A 21,433-nucleotide genomic window follows, 5' to 3' on the forward strand; every position below is an offset into this window, starting at 1 on the left:
ATTTTTGAATTTTGTGAATTTGGAGCTTCTATTAGCACCAAATCATGAAAAATAGATATTTTACAGAAATACAATTTTGTGTTGGCCTGGCATCTAGTGGTAACATTGTAAAATGGCAACTTACTATTTCCGGCCAAGCGTTACATTATATTTTATTACTTATTACAATACTGATTTACTGTTTGACACAGCTACCCTACCAAGGGAATTCTGACAAATTAAAAGCTTAATATTTTTTTAATCTCTTGATAATCTTGAGATGAAAAAAAACCCACAAATGCATTACATGCTATGTCTAAAAAAAATCAAAATTACGAAATGGATAAGCAGCCCGTCAAAATACATAGTTTATTATGTTATTCCAAACGGAAGTTTTGTTATTCCTTGTTGTTTTCAGCGTCCATACCACACCATATGCATTACAAAATAAGGTAAAGATTCCGGGGAAACAATTCTGATCTTCGACTGCTCGTGTGTATTATGGGCAACCGTGTTATTTTACTGGCGTGTTTATTTTATTTTGAAGGCCTGTCTTAACCGGCTACAGGATGTATTAAGCCGATTTTGTGCCGAATGTTGCCGAACGGACCGGAAGCTGCTCTAGCGGAACCGACCATGATTCTTTTATGAAAGTTAAAATACGATATGTATACGGTACACTATTAAGGAAAGAAATTCGATCGTTTCCGGGTCAAAACGCGAGGGTTGACAGGTATGCCAATATCGTTAACGCTATTTTACCATTGATGCAGCAGATTGAAAATTTTCTGCGTCACATCCGGTTACATGGTCCTTTTTTTGTTTTCCCGTATCCGCCATTTCAGTTTTTGAACTTAGTTGACATCGGCCGTTGTAGTATATGTGGAATTCTGACCCTTAACTTGTAATTTATCTATCAATAGAGCCAAATTCTCGTCTTTAACGTAACGAGAATCATTTTGTTTTTTCTTTAGAGGTTGTGAGTCAGTGAGTTGATGCCCAAACGGCCATCTGCGGATGTCGTCTGTTTCCTAAACGTGCTCTCGGCGCTAAAGTTTTGTATGAGTTGAAGGATCGGTGTGTGGATCACGGGAGGGAGAGCAGGAAAGGCCCGGTGACGCCTCGAATTCGGAGTGCTTATCATGGCCGGTAATTTTGACGCTGAGGACCGCGGCAGCTGGTACTGGGGTCGGCTAAGTCGGCAGGAGGCAGTGTCTCTATTGCAGGGGCAGCGGCACGGCGTGTTCCTGGTGCGGGACTCCATCACTAGCCCCGGCGACTACGTGCTCTCGGTTTCCGAGAACTCCAAGGTCTCGCATTATATAATCAACAGCATCAGCAATAACCGGCAGTCCGGGCCAGGTAAGGCAGCGTTCCACGTTCCTTGGGTTTATGCGTGCAGAGAGGGCCCGCTTGCATGACTTGCACCAGTAGAGATGCACACAACTATCCTTCCACTGTGAGGAGAATAGGACATTAGGGGTGGGCGGATCGATCCAAGTGTAGATACCAAGGGTAGTATCACGTCGATAATGGCGTCGTTTTATGCTATGTATTACTCAGTTATCCTCTATTATCGATTTATTTTCACAATTTTTGTGTTAATATTGTTACATTGTTGAAATTGTTGTATTCGTATATCCTATATTCATATTATCGGATACATGAGGGCTTTAGGGGCAAAACGGATAGTTTACATATGTTTTTTTATTATAAAGGTAGCCATTGACATGTCTATTTTTGACACATGACTACCCCCCTTTAAATCCTCCTGCTAGCTTAATGTGGAAATTCTCCTCCCATTTCAGATCAGCATTTGCAATAAAAAATGACTAGTAATGTTTAGATTAGAACCCTCTCTTGTCTCTCATCCATATGCCTCACACACACTTATTAAACATATTGAAAGTATAAAGTATATACTAATACACTAATGAATGATGATGGAATATGATCAATGAACAAAAGGAATCAGAGTCACGGTGTAAAGGTTTTACATATTAAAAGGTACTTATTATAATTTTTCCACTTTTGTGACCTATAAATGTTGTTAGGATGTTGTATTATCATGTTAAATAATGCCAAAGTTTTCGATAATTTGGTTTGGACGTGGGCCCTGAAAGAGAGCTTTTTCTCACACCAATTTTTGTCACATCGATGCATCTTTCAAAGACCTTGAACCTTTTCAATAAAAAAAAGTAGCTGTCTCAGTTTCAGAATCTGAAATACTGGTCTTTTTATTTGCTTGGTATCGCATCCAAATTAGCAGTACCGCCCACCGCATAGGACATTATCCATTGGCAAGGATTGTTTTATTTGGGAAATGTAACAATAATAATTGTATTTGTTTTTTGAATCCCCCCATTTAGCAAGTCTGTCTCATCCGAGGTTCCGTATTGGCGACCAGGAGTTTGATGCGCTCCCTGCTTTGCTGGAGTTCTACAAAATCCATTACTTGGATACCACCACCTTAATAGAACCCATCAACAAGTCCAAACACACCTCCTTTAGCAACGTTGGTCCAGGTGGAGCCCCTCCACCCCGCCTGGAAGATGAATACGTCCGGGCACTTTTCGATTTCCCTGGCAACGATGAGGAGGATCTTCCGTTTCGGAAGGGTGATGTTCTCCGCGTTCTCGAGAAGCCAGAAGAACAGTGGTGGAACGCTCAGAACTCTGAGGGCAGAGCAGGGATGATCCCAGTCCCGTACGTGGAAAAGTACCGACCCGCATCTCCGAATGCGGCGGTTGCATCTGGCGTACCAGCGGGCCCACCTGGAGGAGTGGGAATGTTGGGGAACTCTGACGGCTCTGCAGCCCAGCATGGCGCACCACTACTGGGTGATCCCAGCCAGTATGCCCAGCCTACCCCCCTACCCAACCTCCAGAATGGACCTGTCTATGCCAGGGCCATACAGAAGAGGGTGCCCAATGCCTATGACAAGACTGCCCTGGCTTTAGAGGTAATCTTTTAAATATGTTGCATTTTTTTTTACCTGTAGATTTAATTTCTTACTTATCGACAGTCAACTCATTTGTTGATTTTCTTTTCCAGCAATTTTTACATACCACTTAACTCTGTTTGTGGTCTTCTGCACTATACTTTGGTCTGATCTCATAATTGGGTCTAAATATGAAACGACTACAGTAAACTTTCTTCCAGGACTTTGGCAAACCTTTGATTGGTTCCTATTTCGAAACAATCCCACCTGAAATCATGGAAGTTTTAATTATCTGTTCCAGTGTCAAACTCTTGCCGTCATAAAATGAACTCAGCCATTTTACAAAAGTCATCCCTCTCGGTGTTTGGCCATTTTTAATAATTTTGACTAAATATGTTGCGCATACCAATCCCGATCATCTGCGAGTGAAATCGTCCGATACCAATACCGATCACGTACATGCAGTGTAAACATTTACATGTACTACTGGCTATATTAGGAGTCACCAATGTTTTTTTTATTTTTTATTGATGAGCTACTTTTACAAAAAGAAAATGCCCGAGAGCTACTAATTTTTGTGACATTTATTTTCATAGCTTATTTCAAGCCAATATGCTTGTTTTACCAGAGCATGAATAATATGCTGGTATCCACAATGCATTTATTTCTAGTCTTCGAGACTCTGCTGGGCCCCCGGGACCGCAGATGCAGCAGACTCCCTCTTCTGCGCCCTCGGTATCCCAGAGAGGAGACAAGATGCCGGTACTTGTCCGTCAACATGGCACCACTGCTGAAATCAGTGTGCAAAACGCGCGTTTCATATGCTCACTCTTCACGGTCCACGTGAGCTGTGCACGGCGTACACCCTGCGAAACGCTCGGCCCCAAATGTCGCACCATTCTAATGATTTTCAAAACGCCACCCCCGGTGAGGCATTTTGTGAGACACATTTTGCAGGGTGCAAAACTTATATCACTCTCACAAAGACAGGAAGTCCCACATGCGGCAGACATGCTTGTTCTGGATGCTGCAGTGGGGGTGGTGCTGATTGGTGCATGGGAATCTGCATTTTAAAGCAAGTATCGGCGGATTGATTGGAACACCTCTAATTTAGATTTTATTGTGTTCCAGGGCATACTGTAGGTAAATTTCAGCAAAATATCAGTTCTCAAATTATCAGTTCTCAGACTTAGATTATTTTGTCCCGGGCGCAGCCAAAGCTGTAACAGCCCTGCTTACAACCATCCCAACTTGTCAGTCAGCCTTTTAAAGTGTAACACATTTGGACTGGAACCAGCTGTCTCAAGCCGCGTACGTCCATATTTGTATTTTGAATTGTGAGCACATAAGTTTGTTTCCAGTCCACACTCAGAACGGCAGCAAAATGAATGTGCTGTCAGTGATTTTGATACCTTTTTGATTTGTGATTGATACATTGTGTAGCGATGGACACTTGGCACCTTCAATCTTGACCATGTTGGCTACATAGCGGGCAGGGAGGGACTAAGGATGAATATCAATTCCACCGCTTTGCCCTTCGTTACCTCTTGTCTTACCTCGCCCCATGGGGAATAAGCCACTAAGAAACGGGACACTACTTTATTCTCATTCATAGAACTCCAATACACATCTTAAAACCAGCACTGTAACAACATTTATAAAAGTACAAAATGTATCAATATAAATACTGTATGAAGTAGACAACATCAACAAATGTATAAACCTTATCAAGCATTGTCTCCAGGTGTAAACCACTTCCTGTTTTAGCCCCGTTCTTCTCCTGTGGTTGATGTTCTCTCTCTGAATCTTTTGTACGGAAGTCCAGAATGTCATTTTGTCATTTTACTTTTACATTCTGGGATTGCAGATTCTGAATGGTCTTGTGCTGTTTTTGGTGGAGCAGAGGATTGTGGTAATGTGCTTTTTTCTGGTGTGCTGACTTCAGTTGGCTGGCACTAATGACACTTATGTTTAATTGATGGCGCACAACCAGTGACTCATTGTAAATACAATATTAATAGTAGCAGTAGTACCGTGGTAATGTGCTGCAAAACAGAGCGTGATAAAAAACCATGTTACATTCCAGAATTTGCCGTGTTGTTTACATCTTTCATTTAGCTCACTTCCTAATGACACATACTGTATCCTGAATACAATAAACATATCTCACCATGAGATTTGTTGGTGGACTCAGAGCAGCCATGTTCTACCAGATACATGCCACTGATGTTTACATATCGGCCTGTCTCGTCCTGGCAAATACGACAATGAACATTCACAGCAGTCAGTCTCAAGGTTCAGAGCGTTGTCATCAAGATAAAGCGGCGTTGATCTCGTCTAAATTGTGCGGAAGTAGGCGCACGGCTCCTACTGTGCAGGCCATGGCGTGAAGGAAATAGTTTATGTTTGGGAAGCACAACTATATCCTTTGAGCAGGACGTGGGAGATAGCGCTACACTCATGCTTTGTTGCGGTGTCGTCCTCTGATCCGATCCTTTTAAATTTGACTGCTTTGGACAGGGGATCCATGATACAAGTTAGTTGATACCACTCCCTCCTTTGTTAGACATGACTGGCTTTTAACCTGGGCAAAGTTGCTGATACCCGTGTTGCTCGCTCCACCAGGTCAGTGACTCAGCATGGAAGCACTGGAGTGGATGTTAATAATTAGCTCCCGTTTCCTTGTCCGGGTGTCTTGGTAACTCTTTGAACTTGTCATCCAGTGTTAGTGATTCCTGATTCCAAATTTCTATGAGAAAATGCTACGCAGACATCAATGTGGCTATGTTGTTTGGCCTCTTATTTTAACACGTTGTAGAAAATACAGAGAATTGAAAAAAAAATCAGGAATTGTTGGAAATGGAACAACTGATAACAATTCTGACTGTCTGGATCTAGGAATTTTTGAATGAGATTCTTTAACATTGCTAGGTAGAACCATTTTCACATGAAAATGGGAAAAAATACAGTTTTCATCAGGTTGTACAAAATATCAAAGATTGATTGGATACTGTGATTCATATTATGAAAAAAATAGGGAACCTTTTTGGAATTAGCATCATAGGGAGACCACAAACTGAGCTACAAACATGCAACAATTATACCATAATACAATGCCATTATACAATGCCAAGACACTCTGGAATCTGGAGTGTCCGTAGATTTTTTTTGTATCTTCAAAAGCAATGGAGCTAGATCCGCCATTACGGAAAATGTGATTTTTTTGAATAACTATGTAACTAATATTGCTATCATAATGATGGCTAGGACTAATATGTATGGTGTAAGTCACAATATGGGAGGGGAAAGTACATTGCTTGGCAAAGGTCTGCTCTCTCCATTTAGTTAATTAGTTTAGTTTTCACAAGATATCCTCCTGGGTCACGGCCAGGAAATGCCTATCTTGTTAATTTTACTCTCACTTTCATTGTGGCGTACTAAACGATTGTCTCCATAGTTGGCCAGAACGTAACATTCAGTATATCGAACATATATGTAACACAACATGACTTAAGTGTTGCAATACTGCTGATTTTTATTTCAGCTTTAAACATAGCATATTTGGTTAGTGCGCTCAGAATTGCTGGAGGAAGGTCAGACTTTTAACATGCTTTTAACCTACAGATAAGATGCTGAACGTAGAGTCCGCCTCTGCTGTGTAATGAATGGGATCTGCTTGCGGGTTACATCTTGCAGTGGAGACTGGCACAAATGAAATGTTCTTTTTGTTTCTCGTCATGTCTTGTGACACCTTCTCACCGTTTGTGTCTCCCCCTCCACAGGTGGGCGATATGGTGAAAGTGACCAAAATTAACGTCAACGGCCAGTGGGAGGGCGAATGTAAAGGAAAGTGTGGTCACTTTCCCTTCACGCACGTCAAACTGCTGGACCAGCACAACGCCGAGGATGAACTCAGCTGAGAGTGGACTCACGGGTGCAAATCGGACACTAGTTATAGGACCCCCCCCTCTTTTCCCCCCCCGATCCTCACGGCCACCACCTTACACCTGATACCTCCACCAAGTACAATTTGTCAGAGTCAGGATAAAAAAACTACAAAGCGACATGTTCCTGACAGCCCACCACCTCCTTCATGGGCATTTTGTAACATTTCTTCCTCGCTATCCTGTCACTCCTCACAGAACTCAGCCATTTCCTCATCCTGTGTTTGAGCTTGTAGATAATGATTCACTCCTCAATGACCTCCGTGTTACGCCCCGGTGGAAACCAGTACAGTCATAAAAAACATAAAGACGTTCCAGTATACAGGTTAGACACAATGGCAGGAATGACACAGGGCTTAAGTTGACATTGTCACAATTTCCCCCAAAAGATCAGTGAAGAAAGAATGAATGAATGAACAAAATGTACGCCTACGCTCAAGATGGGTGTCCTTGAAGGTGTACAGATTAGCCTTGGCAGAGGTCTGCACTTTACTGAATGTCACTGGGACTGTATGCAGCAGGTTCCTCCACCAGCCGACAGGGCGCCAACTTACAAAGATACTGCAGCACGATGTCCCGCCTCTTCCTGCTTTTTGAGTAGAGCCGTAACACACGCACGTGCACTAGCTATGCCTGTCAGCTAATGGTAGCAATATAGAAACTTTAGCTATCACTGAATAGTGTAGCCTATCATAACCATGCAATGACTCCAAATTGTCGGTCGTTTCACCGAGACTGCTTTTGTGTATGTGCACGTGCAACAGAATTTACAACAATGCGGTTTAACTTGTGATAGTGAAACCAATCTTTTTTTTTCGACAACTTATTTTAGACCACTCATTGGTAGCTTATGCTAGCCATTTTTTTGGTTTCAAAATATGGAATTTGGAGCGAGTTGCATACAGTCCCTTTTAAAGTACAACAGAACCCGCTTAAGTCGACAATCAAGTCCCGGTCCCGTTGTTGTTTTTATTACTAAAAAAAAAAAAAAGAGCACGCTTCAGTTGACGTCGGCATATGTCGTCATCATGAAATTTGAGAGCCACAGGGGTCATTTCTATGAAAAATTGGTCCGTTTATGTCAACAATGTGTTATGCTATTGTTAACTTCATCATTATGTCTTGTGTTTATTTGTTTTTTTTGTTTTTTTTTGCAAAAGCAGATTTGTGGTTCTGTCAAACCCCAAAAAAACAAAGGAAGAAGGGTGGGAGGGGCAACAGGAAAGGAACTTCCACTTAACATTCAAAGCTTAGGCAAAAAATATGGTAAAAAAAAAGATGAAAAACCATGTCAACAAACCAGCGTAGGTTCAAAACTCCTTGATCGTCGCACATTCCCCTAATGCCGCAGACCAAAGTCAACCAATCCGAATCAATTTTGATCATTTTTTCTGTAGAACTTTGGAAAACAGAGTCTGAAGGTCTAGTTCGGGTTTCTCACATCCTGACTTGTCGGGAGAACTTTTAATTCCCTGTTGGCCGCATGTGAGATTATAAAAATGTCATGAAATGACCAAGGAATTCTGAAGTCAGTCACTTATTATTTGGCTCATTCTACTTTAAAAAAAGATAAGCAAACTTATCGGCGTAACAGCTTCTAACAGCCGAATGAAAATCCAAGCCAGTAGAGCATGTACAGTATTGTTTTGTATTGCAACATTTCATTAGGGATGACATTTTTCTAATGCACCTTTGGAAAAATAGAATGATAAGGTAAATGATTCTTATTTTGAAGGGGGTGATAGACTCTCTTAATTGCTTGAACTCCTCTTCCTCGATTAAGCGGATTTATGGTGCCATGGGAACATCCCGAGCAGACCAAAAAGTAGTCGTTGGTCAATATCCATCCTTTCCATTTTCTATACCAACACAGGTGACTCCTTTATTCACAACTAAAGGTAATTTTACGACTACATACTCGATTAACCCAACATTCATTTTTGGGGATGTCGGAAGAAACCAAAGTACCCTGAGAAAACCCACATTACACGGACACTGAGATTCTACTACCCCCACTGTCCTGCCCTAATTAATAAGCAATTAAAGAATGGCCAGTATTAACCACAATTTCACTGCAGCAACTACCAAAATGTAATTTCATTTTTGCACATTTCCAAAAGCTTTATTGTCATTCAAGGGCAGACATAAAACAAAATTGCTGCAGCGGCTCTGTTAGAGCAGATCAAAAATAACTAACTCCATTCTCCTTACATCTCTGGCAAAAAATCATAAAAATGTGCATGCAAATTGCTAGTTTATGTTCACAACTGCTTATTTTGACATAAATGTGTTTCACTGTACTAGTAACAGATTCCGGGCAGTGTGGCTGTGGTCAACCTCACTCTCTAAACGTTAAGAGCCGCACTGGGTGTTGACTTAATAATCTTGGCCTTTAGCTTGAAGCCTCGCCCTCTCGACTCTCATTCTGAAGGACCCTGGTTCAAACAGCAGGAGTAATATTCAAATATCATAACCACAGAATGAAGCCCCGTACCTCATTTTAGCATTCACCTTCCCAGCAGTAGTAAGGTTGTTTTTACGTGGTCATTAGGATTTCATGTTAAACTTTTTTTTCAGTTATTGTTTTATGTAGTTTTCCTCACACCTGATTTTGATTGGAGATGTAAACAATTTTACACACTGTGTACGGCTTGCATGTGATGTGATCTTCATGTTTACTTATTCTCGTTTTATTTTTTAGTGACTTTTCATTTTCAAACCGCCAGCTTTTCTTTGGCCAGTTTGAGTCCCCTTCTAAATTGACGTCCTCTAGGTCTTACACTCTTGACCTTCCTCACTCGTATTACACAGGCAGGACTTGGTTCAAGATCTTTCTGTCATCCTGTGGGTGGAATTAGAACAATTATTCGAATGTCAATATCAGTGTTTTTGAGATTAGAGATGATTTTAAACTGAACGCACTTAACTTTTTGCATTCACGAACAGCCTGTTTTTTTATTGAACTCTGCTCTCCCTGACCTCATTTCGCTTTTCCTGATGCTGTACGTTCTGTCACGATTGTGACATGCATATAGGCCTTTTTTTTTTAGAATGGCATCAAAATCAATTTAACTGACTGACTTGTGACGCCGGATTACCAAATTAAGGCCATCAATAAGTATTATTAATATTTATGCAAGAAGTCACACATGCAAAATGCCACTGGGAACTGTCAATGTCACTTGTGTCATTTTATTAAAACACTATATTCTTTTGAGATTGTCATTAACTTTTCATTTTCTGTAGCATGTGATGTGTTAATATACTAGTAAATAAAGTAAAACCCATGAGAAAAATGCATGGTTTGTATTACATCTCTTTATAAAGAATTTTCAGCTGAATTTCAGATTTTTTCAAATACTTTTTGATATTTAAGATTTTTTTTATTTAATCGGAGATACCCAGCTGTCAGCTGTATTTTTAGGTGACCAAACTACTTGGTAAACATTTTCTCGTTATATTGGCTCCTTACTTATTTTTACATTTTTTTTGTTTTTAATTTATTTTTTATGTGCCACTTTGGACACTGATGTAATGCTTTTATTACTTTAAGCCGCGCTAAAAATGAATGGGAAGTCTCACCGGAAACACAACCAAAGACGAATGGATTGTCAAGAGTGTTACCTCTGGACTGTATCAGGTGAACACCACAGTCGCATAACATTCCCTTCAAACTTGTCTGCGTGTGAGAGGAACCCGGTGTTTTACAAACATTATATGTTTAAATCTTAGTTTTTGCAAGCAAAATTCAGCATAATACCCTCGATTAAAGATTAAAAATTATGTGCGGAGTATCCGCGCAGGCAGTGCGTGTGTGAATACCCGGATGAAACTGGCCGCCATCTTTACTCCATTCCCCGTCACTGTTCTGCCGGTTGGGCGGAGCACCACCACTCAGCCCAGTGGGTTAGTAGGAACCGCTGACAGATTAGGCATCCCCCCAGTAAATTATTTGTCACTTTCGACAGTTGCCTACTTGCGGTTCAATTCACAATGGCAGACCGAGAGGATTTCGTGTATCAGGCAAAGCTCGCCGAGCAGGCCGAGCGATACGACGGTAAGCACACTTTATGATTGGCTCGGAATGGGACATGCTCTCCTCTCGCTAGCTAGCTAATGTTAACAGAATGTGTGCTGTACTCAGGTAGCATAATGTTAGCCGTTGCGACCGTTGGAGGTACTTTGGCAACGAATGGGTCTGAAAACACCCGCACAAAATGCTGAATAATGCCGGTATACCAAAAAGTGAGAGGGGATTGAACATAAGTTACTTAACAGTGGATAGCTTTAGCGAAAGAGCTACAACAAAATGGCGGACCAGTAGAGCGTGAGCTGTCAGGAGTTGCCTCCCTGCACCACCGTCGCTCTCCAGTTAAACACCGGCTCTGCTAATCCAGTAGCTGCACCAATTGCATTTCTTATAAACACAGTGCACTGAGTGCAACCTTATTAATCATTAACATAGAAGCGGTTTTGCGGCGTTGCGGAAAGTTGGCTTCCCTTAAAGTACATTGTGTGCAAGTGGGAGGCGCAGCTGTTAACTTGATGGGGTGTTCCTCTCCCTGTTCCCCTGGCTGCAAAGTGCGGCTCCATGGACGAAAAATGAGCCCATCAGCCTCCCCTCTCTGATGTGGTTCACTCCCGTTCGACTGTCATACCATTACAGGTCTTTTGCGGTGGCTGTTTTTAGACGCATGCCTGTGCTACAGTCGTACGTTGCCCAGTAACGTTAAATGAATGTGCCATGACTCACTCACGGGATTTGGAGCAGCGTATTTAAAGAGCGATTGATGGGCTTCTGACTACATGGCAACCTGTCTGGAATGCATTCAAGTTAACACTGCTTTTTTAGAATACGTTCTTCCACCTGCGAAATCGATCTCATTGTCTTGTCTACTACAGAGGTTTATTAATTCTATCCTAGTATACAGTATATACACGCATCCAGTGCTACACTTCTTCCACTGCCTTATACAAAATGGAATAAATTAATTTCCCTCTCAGAATTCTACACATAAAACCCCGTAAAGACAACATTAAACATTTGTTATGTTTACAAAACCCTACAAAATCAGTATTCATAGCCTTTTCTCAACACTTTACACCTTTGGTAGCAATTACATCCTCAAGTCTATGAATATGATGCCACCAGCGTGGCACAACTTGGACAGCACCTCTCAAGCGCCCTCAGGTTGTGCAGCCTTTTTCAGGTCCTCCCAGAGATATGTTCAGTCTCTGGATTTCCAGTCAACTCAATTTTTACAGGTGGGCTCTACGTTGTATGAACTGTTGAAAAATGGGTGGAAACGGCATGCACTTTAGCTTGGCTTTTCAAAATGCGGCTCTACGTGGACTAAGTGTGGACACTCCTGCAGTGAGGGAACAAAATGCAAAAAAATAAAACATCTTGGGTTGATTTTTGAAACATAAAAACAATTCTGGCAGGGAAATATCCAAGAAATAAAAATGTATATCAAACATATGCAGAATATCTGAAGGATGTGCAATGCGAGGGGACACTGATGAATTTTGTGCAGGAAGTTATTGACTTGGGGGACTTGATGTTGTTCAGTTATACACTCCCATCGGGGCGATTTAAAAAAAAATTGTGATTTTTCCTGGGATCCATATAAGTGTGCTCGGATTTTAAAGATAATGTACACATCATTGTACATACAATAATCCCAGCATATTGTAGCATCAGGGGGAGTGTACGCATGCTTTGTAAAAAACATGTTTGTTGGTAGCACATGCCCGTTGTTAGCCACATAATTTAGAATGGTAGATCGTTGTTGTGTGTTAATTTACCTGTTATGTGTTATGCTGTTTATTTTTTTTTAGTTCATGCTTTGAGTAAGACTCTCATTCTGTTCTGTTTGCACTGTGTTGTCAAACTTGCAAGTTGAAGAGCACCTTTCTACGTACATTTGACTGCAGAGTTACAATGCCATCTACTGGTTGGGATTGTAAGCCACACAGATGTGAGCAGATAGTGCCAAAACTATGTACAGTATATTTGGTAAGTGGGCACCAAATGTTTCTGTGGTGGTCCAAATTTAATTGTGGCGGGCCACCACAGTTAAATTAACATAGGAAACCCTGGATACAGCTCTTTGAGTAAGCATTAGAAAATCAACATGATTGTAATTATCAACTGTGTTTAAATGAGTGTTATGTGTCTTCAACAACACAGAGATGGTGGTGTTCATGAAGAATGTGGCTGGCATGAACATAGAGCTCACAGTGGAGGAGAGGAACCTACTATCGGTGGCTTACAAGAATGTGATTGGAGCGAGGAGAGCCTCCTGGCGGATAATTAGCAGTATCGAACAGAGGGACGAGAGCAAGGGTGAAGAAGATAAGCTGAAGATGGTGAAGGATTACAGGAAAACGGTAAAACTTACCCCCAATACAGATAATGTAGGAAATAATAACCTCTTTTTGACACTGAAGCACTTGCACGGATTTTACCATGTGTTCAATCAATAGGTACTGATGTTGGATCACAATTTCTTATTAATACACGACTAGATGCTCCTGAACAGACTGCATCTGAGTCATAGTTGGCAAGTTGTGCATGCTCTTGCTTTCGTGAAAGGAAATTAGAGCTGGCTATTTCTCAGGGCGAGGCCAGAGTGTGTCACAGAGATGAGAGAGGCTGCTGGACGGCAGTCAATAGCTTATCGGGTAATTCTTGTGGAGCCCTTTTATTGTTATGTCTGTCCATTTTTTTTAGGTATGTTTAATGGACTTTTTTTTTGTACCTTTTAAGGCTTCCGCCAGAAGTACTTATATATGTATATCTAAAAAAAAAAAAAACTTGCAGGACTACAAGAAGCTGAACACACAGCTAGATTGGACCGACACCAGCGTCATTCACATATTAGAGATTTCCGATCCATGATCCATGCGCTTTAACATTGTAAGCTTCTTGATGTTTGCGAGAAGAAGGTAGCTGTCACCACACAGGCACTGCAGCTGTGGTCCTCACTCGCACCACACATAGGCGCTTTTCTTTGCTTGGTGCGATCACCTCCCACAAAACTTTTCTTATCGCACGGTTGCATATTAAAGAAAATGGCACTCTGGTATTGGAATTGTGTCAGGATCAGCAGAGATCCCATTTCAGGTGTCAGAAGTGAAAAACTGTCAACCTTTCTAGACTCCATCTAATATAGCTAAAAATGTATCTGAATATAAGAAACTGAACATATATTTGATGAGAAAACAAAACAAACCTGTTTGAGCTCCACTTTAATTTTGCTTCTTGTTATCCTTCAGCTAACATTCATTAGCCTGATGAGAAGAGAGAGAAAAGTTATTTGAAAGCCGACTTAAGTTAGTCCTATATTGCACTAAATGATAAATGCTTTTTCTCGGTTGTATCATGAACTGTTTTGCATCTTTTTGTGGTAGGTTGAGGATGAGCTGAAGTCCATCTGTGGTGACATTCTGGAGGCACTGGAAAGGCACCTACTCCCCGCGGCTGTGGCTGGAGAGTCTAAGGTTTTCTACAACAAAATGTAAGTGAGTGTGATGTAACATGGAGAAATGTATTTCACTGGATAAACCCTATGATTTAACGTGTCATCCCATCCGAAACACACAAATATAATAGTATCATCCAGATAGGTCCTTTTTTTTTGCGGTAAAACTTTTCAGCCACTCTTTGATCCCCTTTTTGCAATTAATAAATTATGTGACACTTTTGAACAATTATGTTCAATTAGAACATACCCCATGAATGTGACAGCTAGTGGGACGAAATGTCACTGTGGTTTTAAAAAGAAAGTCACATTTGGAGTCTGTGGACCAAAGGCTCTGCGCATAACTCTAGCTAGCTAGCTGCCGCCAGTGTGACAGCGGAGCCAGGCAAAATATGTAAACAAAGTCCTCCATATGCGATTGAAATCTGATCTCGTCCGGAGCCCTACAAATGGAGGAAAACAATGTCAATAACGATAAATTGTCACAATTCTTTCTCTTTCTTACTGAATGATTGTGAACATGGTATTAAAATGCACTTTTTAAATAATGTGATGGATGTGGGGTTTAAGTTAAGTTCTGAGACAATTCACAGTATTTTTCCCAGTTTCTCATGAGAATTGTCATTTTTACAGTTAAGTTATGTTTAAATTTATACAGTTTCTGCACTGAACCGGCATCACAACGATGCGCTCTCAGCATGCACATGCACAGATGTCTGCCATAGCGATCACTTTTAATACTACGGCGTGGTGTTAATACTCCATGGAGGAGTGGAGAGATAGTGAGAAGGCTGACACTCATGCACCCACACAGCTCTCCAGCGCAACGCCATTCAGTATTTTAAAAACAACACCAACTTCTGTGCATATAAATGGAATTGTGATGTGTGCATGTTAGTAATCATTTCAACCATCCATAGCATTGTCTCGTAAGGGAAAATATTATATTATAATATAATAGCATATAATATAGCGCCTCAACATTACTAGCCGGCCCTAATCCAACCAACCAGCAGTCACCCGAAAGCGTTTATTTTTCTCTATCTTGCCTCGAGTTCTTCAAGATACGACTAATCAACAATCAATTTTTATGCCCGTCCCTAATTGCCATCATGTTTTTTTTGGTGTGCTTACAGGAAGGGTGACTACTACAGGTACCTGGCAGAGTTTGCCACTAACAACAGCAGAAAGGAGGCAGCAGAGAACAGCCTAGTGGCCTACAAAAGTGCTACAGATCTTGCAATGATTGAGCTGCCACCCACGCACCCCATTCGCCTAGGCCTTGCTCTCAACTTCTCCGTCTTCTACTATGAGATCCTCAACTCACCCGATCGAGCTTGCAGGTTCTTGTTGTTTTTTAGTGGTATCAAAACCACATGATTGGGACCAAACGGGTAAAAATATGTGCCAATAACGTTCCTGCTTTTTAACTTAGGTTGGCAAAGGCTGCATTTGATGACGCCATTGCAGAACTGGACACTCTGAGTGAAGAAAGCTACAAGGACTCCACACTCATCATGCAGTTGTTACGTGACAACTTGACACTATGGACTTCAGATATGCAGGGAGAAGGTGAGAAAGATGACTTTTATCTCTGAAAACTCTGAGAATAGATTGTTTATTATGTATTGTGTAAAACTAAGACAGTAATAACAGTAATCAAAAGCACAAAATGAACACAGGACCCACCAGTACGAGCATGGAGTTTGTTTCTCTGAGAGAGTATTTCATCGCTGTTGAAATTATAAATGTGTATGGTAAAAGGCATTGAGCTCGCATGAATTCAGTTGAACAAATACACTCAGTATCATCATCAAAACTTATCTTAATACATTCCCACATGGTATCGGCATTTGAGACGAAATTCTGAAAGTAAGAATTTAATTATTTGGTAAGAATTTAAGTCAGGGGTCTCAAACTCAATTTACCTGGGGGCCACTGGAGCTCGTGTCTGGGTGAGGCTGTGCCGCATCAGGTTTAGAAAAACAACGTATTTATTAAAAACAGAAAAATAAATAAAAACTGTCTTCAATGCTTGTGCTTCTGCTATAACCTTCACCTTTTCAGTGCTTTGATTTCGGTTTTCTACAAGAAAAGTTCTGATAAAACATTCCACTGTTTTCAAATATCTTAATTTTTATTTTTCTACACAAAATAAGATGAAAAATAAATAAACAATTTAAGCTGTCATTTCTGGGTACATGATACCACACAGCATCCATATCAAACTTGCACATTAAACTTTCATATCAAGGCGGGGGCCTCAAACTAGCGTCTTGCGTGACCCATTTGGCCCATGGGCCGCAAATTTGAGACCCCTGATTTAAGTAGACTTAAATGTTCCTGTATCCCTTTCCTTCACAATTTGTATGAATTCATACACATTTTCACCAAGGTTCTACTGTACTATCATTTCAGAATGGTTGGTAGGGGATCAAATACGAAATAATGTGGAAGTTCAACAAGCTCTTAGCTCGGCTAATGTCTTTGGGGGTGTCTTCGATCACAATGTTTGGACCTTCAACACAGAGCTTTCTGTGTTTACACTACAGCTACTTGGTTGTGGTGCCTCCATCTTACATCCTCGCTTATATGCTGGACTGTCATCTTCACACAGCCAGACTCTGTCCCACGGTGCTTTTGTTTCTGCCGTCACTTTCTCTATCGGTCAGATACATTGGGGATACTGGACATGAGGTGAAACCTTCCATGCATTGTGAGGAGCTTCCTTGTCTTCATGTCAGACATCTGTCTTTGTTTTATTCAGCTTATTGTGACATGTTGATGGCTTTTCAGGGCTTGCCTTACTCATTGTAGGTGTTTGGCTCTGGCTGATTTCCTGTCTGTAGTTGTCCTGAACATCTGCTATGTTAGCATCTGGTAGTTCACCCCCCTCTCTGCTGTGGTCATCTTTCCTCTCCTTGCAACCATCCTGCCACACTTTTCTAATCTGGATGACATTCCAGTATCATGGCTGGAGATCTTTTATATATGACTTCATGTCATCCATTTCCTTAGTATAGTTCTTGATGGTGTCCTGTTCAACTAAACATTCCGGTATCCACGAGTGCGCCATTGCGTCATAGACGTCCTATAGTCCATTCAGGCAGTGCACAGGTTGGCCTATCTGCTCTTTCAGTAAGTGACCTCCTTCAGAGCTACTACCAATTCCTTTGAGTCCCGCTCATGTGTGGACTTGTTCCCCTCTCAGAGACCTTTGTGTTCAGGTCCCATGTCTTAGCAGCTTGTTAATCTGTACTGCCAGTTTCTTTAACCAAGTAAATGTGGATCATGTGTGGGTCTTGTGCCGTCCAGCTCTGATTGATTCTTGACATTGATTCTTGGAGGGATGCCTTTTTTGATAGGGAGATTGTTTTAGGAATCATTCAGAGCCACCAGCACTTTTGTTATTAGATGAGGTACTTTTTGTTCTAGTCCTGTTCAGTCTCAGTTCTGGATGTGTGGTTCTTGTCATAATGCCCTACCACGAAGAGGTACACTTTGCATGGTCCCGTAGAGAACATCCTGTTTATCCTCCTGGCTTCTACTGACCTAACTACTCTTCAATTGAGCAGCCTGCACCCAGAGTCTTGTTTGGACAATTTCTAGTGCCTCAGGGATGGACAGCTTGTTTTACGTCTTTGGCAACCCTTTCTGCAATTGTAGTTGTGATTCTGTGCATAGTTCATGACACACAACTGCACCAACATTCTCAAAGCACTCACAACGTCACCTGTTTATTTTAATTACTGTATAAATTGCCACATGATTAACAAAGAGATAATTTTCCCCATTTTAACATCTGATCAGTAACCTAAAAGCAACTTACCACTGTTTTAGTGGCAAGCGTATGCTAGGCAAACACACTGGGGCCATCTTAACTTTGCTGGAATCACTTCTACCATCCCAGCATCCGTCCGTCCATCCTCCCACACGAGGGTTATGCTACTATCCCAGCCAACTTTGGGCATAGATTCTGGACCGGTTGCCAGCCAATCACAGGGCACCGATAAACAACCATTCACACTCGCATTCATTCCTATGAAAATCTTCGACACTCCAGTTAACCTAACATTCATATTTTGAATGTGGGAGATTCGGAGCCAAATCTTCATGATCTTGGTACTGTATGGTCAACATGCTGACGACTATGCCACTGTGCGGCGCCACTTCCCAGCATGCTTTGCTCATAAAAGAACTACCTGGTCGTAGGAGTTGACCTGTGCACATCTACCTGATGCCGTCCAATGGTTATAGTATTATTCCTTTGACATTGTGAGCCAGACTGTTAAGTTGAATAATAACGTAATTTGGGACAGAACTTTTGTTTCTTTCTTTCGGCTTTTCCCCCAGCTGATCATTGATGTAACCCAGCCTCACCCATATTTTACCTCCAGCGACCTCCAGTTTGAGATCCCTGTTTCGGGAAACGTGCCAAAAGCCATACTTCCCAGTCTCAACCTGGCTGTTTCTCGGACTGTTTGAGCTCTCTGATGCTACTTTTTTTTTGCAGGAGAGGAACAGAACACAGATGCACTGCAGGATGTTGAGGATGACGCACAGTGAGATTTTGCCACTATCAGCCAACAACTTAACACCCCCTCCCAGCCCCCTCCCCCCAACCAACTCCTCACACTCCTTGTCTTCTTCGTTTGTCCTCTACCCCATTCTTCTTTCCCTTGCCTCCTCCTTCTCCTCCTCCTCCTCCCCCTGACCCCCTCGAGCCTCTGCTCCTCCAGGACCCAGCAGGGTCTTGGAGTTGACAACTTTATCTTTTCTTCTTTTTTATTTTTGATATTAGTCCTTACATCATTGAAAACAATACCACTTAATTCAGTCAGGAAATACAATGTTAGAAAGATGAAGAGAAGCCCCTCTTTTTGTTTTTGTTTTTCCTCCTCCTGGTACATGCGATTCTGAAAATGTTCTTTGTTTTCATGATTGTATTTTTGTTTTTGCTTTTCCTCAATATTTGTATGGGTTGCTGGATGTATTGAGAATCTTTCTTAATGTAATTACAGAAATTAACTTTTATTACTGAAAATGTTGACGTTTAGTTAATGGGAGCTGTTATCTATCTCTTGTTTTTAGTGAAATGTCACGTGAGTCGTTTTAACTTTTTGATGGGCACTTTGAAGAAGTACAAGTGCCCTTTTTGTGTTGGTATTTCAGAGGACGTTGGCAAAAATTATCGATATCCAAGTGGAGCAAGGAAGTGCTTTTTACGCAATAGTCATTCTGTTTTGTTCTGTCGCTGTCTTTGGACTGTACTTTGTGCTAAAGATACTGTAACAGTGCACACATGCCTGAAGGTTGAATTATCATTAGCGGTTTTAATTAGGAAATCATTGTAGTTTGGCTGCACTCCTTTACAGAGAGCCCCCAAATCAACATTCTTTACTGCTGCTTCTCCCAAACTGTATCTCCTTTTTGGTTTTAACTGCAGTTACTTTAGCTTTTCTTTTTTGTTTTGCTGCATTATGTGTAACTTGGAGCTGATTTGTACTACTGGATATCTGACTGGAGCCACAGACAGGGAATCTGTATTGTTCTTACTGAAACACAGCATGGAATTAACATTAAACAATCTAAATTAAACACAACCTTTTGTTGTGTTTCCTTTTCTCACCACAGGGAAAGACCGGTTTCACATTTTGGTGAATTTGCATGTTCACACCATTGCAAACATTAACAGTGCATCATTTCTAAGGTTGTTTATTATAACAGAGACCAACCAAAAAATCCAGTTCATTTGTATTTCAGTGAAATGAAAGTTAATCTTGGATGAGAGACTGAAGATGGGTCGAATGGATAGTTCTCCCAGCATAATGGTGACTCATAAGTTTGTAAAAGAGTGTCTCAAGAATAAAGCAAAAGCCTTAGTGAATATATGACCTCATTCGTGGAAGTACTCTTAGCAGAGCAACAGTAGGCAATGGTCAGGCTACCATGGCAACTGCAGGCTTGTCTGACCTGAAGAGGGCAGCAAGGTTCAGCCTCTCTTGACTCAATAATCACTCTAAAAACAGTACACTAGTAGCTAATGCTGTGTACTTTAAGGGCATATTAGTTTGCATTCGTTTCCCTCCGAAGGGTGTGTTTGGGGTTCTAAATCGTCTAATCTGCGTCTTCTGGCCTCCCATGGCTTCCTGTGGAAAGTCTTGCAGTGTTCTTGGGGGTTGTCACTGAAGTGTTACTGCCTTGACCAAGAAACAAAACATTCAATGAAATATTGCAAACTTCCTCTCCTGCAGATACAGTCGTTTATAAATAGCTGAGGTTATTTTCAGGTGACATTTGTGGGATTTTTTCCCCAGCCCTGGTCTGAGCAGAGATCTGAGTCTGCATGGAGGAGGATCTGGTTACAGAATTTGCATGCACTGGTTTAAGGCTTACCTGTAAATCCCATCAAATGTTTGCCTTTTTCTGGCAAAACACCACCTAGTTTCTCAAAACGAAGTTCTACTCTTGTTAGTCCTCAGGGTGTTCAATCGATTCAATGAGTACTACTCCTATGTATCAAGTCCTAAGCTGTACTTCTGTCACTGAGTTCCTGAGTCTCTGAATGTTGACCATGTCGTATGCTCCATAATCTATGATGAGTATTAGGGCCACATGAAAAAAAAATAGTAATATTTTCGAAGTCACAATTCTTTTTTCAATGTCACTTTTACTTCGTCATACGTAGTAGAATCCTTACACATTTTTCTCTCCCAACAACACATTTCGTTCCCCCAAAGCCTGTCATAATTTATAAATATGTAATATTACTGGTAAAATTACGAGACTTTGTCTTTAGCCACAACTGTTTTTATCTTGGTCATCCACTTTAGGCTATGTGTTCTTATTTAAAAATAGAAGAGCCACACGCCCGTTTCAAGGCAGCACAGTCTGTGTGTGTGTGTGTGTGTGTGTGTGTGTGTGTGAAGGCCACAGTTTTCCTGTTGATGCCAGGCTGCCAGAAATGCCTCCAGTCAGGGTCACAGGTGAAAGGATGTGTGTAAATGTTTTTTCCTTTCACCAGCACAGTGCATCATAGAAGATTGTCGTTACATAGCATTTCAAGCCAGACTGCAGATTTT

The 21,433-nt window shown here is 41.2% G+C and overlaps 2 protein-coding genes across 2 annotated transcripts; both read left to right on the plus strand.

The window, feature by feature from the left end:
* Positions 1–614: 614 nt before the first annotated feature.
* Positions 615–10,152, plus strand: crk (v-crk avian sarcoma virus CT10 oncogene homolog). The gene is made up of 3 exons (XM_058081069.1): positions 615–1,341; positions 2,349–2,941; positions 6,703–10,152. The coding sequence occupies exons 1-3, from the start codon at positions 1,122–1,124 to the stop codon at positions 6,838–6,840; spliced, it is 951 nt and encodes a 316-aa protein (XP_057937052.1). The 5' UTR covers positions 615–1,121; the 3' UTR covers positions 6,841–10,152.
* Positions 10,153–10,712: 560 nt separating this feature from the next.
* ywhae1 (tyrosine 3-monooxygenase/tryptophan 5-monooxygenase activation protein, epsilon polypeptide 1) lies at positions 10,713–19,954 on the plus strand. The gene is made up of 6 exons (XM_058081072.1): positions 10,713–10,921; positions 13,058–13,257; positions 14,281–14,387; positions 15,488–15,694; positions 15,787–15,923; positions 18,865–19,954. The coding sequence occupies exons 1-6, from the start codon at positions 10,858–10,860 to the stop codon at positions 18,915–18,917; spliced, it is 768 nt and encodes a 255-aa protein (XP_057937055.1). The 5' UTR covers positions 10,713–10,857; the 3' UTR covers positions 18,918–19,954.
* The last annotated feature ends 1,479 nt before the right edge of the window (positions 19,955–21,433 follow it).

The sequence above is a fragment of the Doryrhamphus excisus genome, chromosome 8 (assembly GCF_030265055.1).
Source record: "Doryrhamphus excisus isolate RoL2022-K1 chromosome 8, RoL_Dexc_1.0, whole genome shotgun sequence".
NCBI lineage: Eukaryota > Metazoa > Chordata > Actinopteri > Syngnathiformes > Syngnathidae > Doryrhamphus > Doryrhamphus excisus.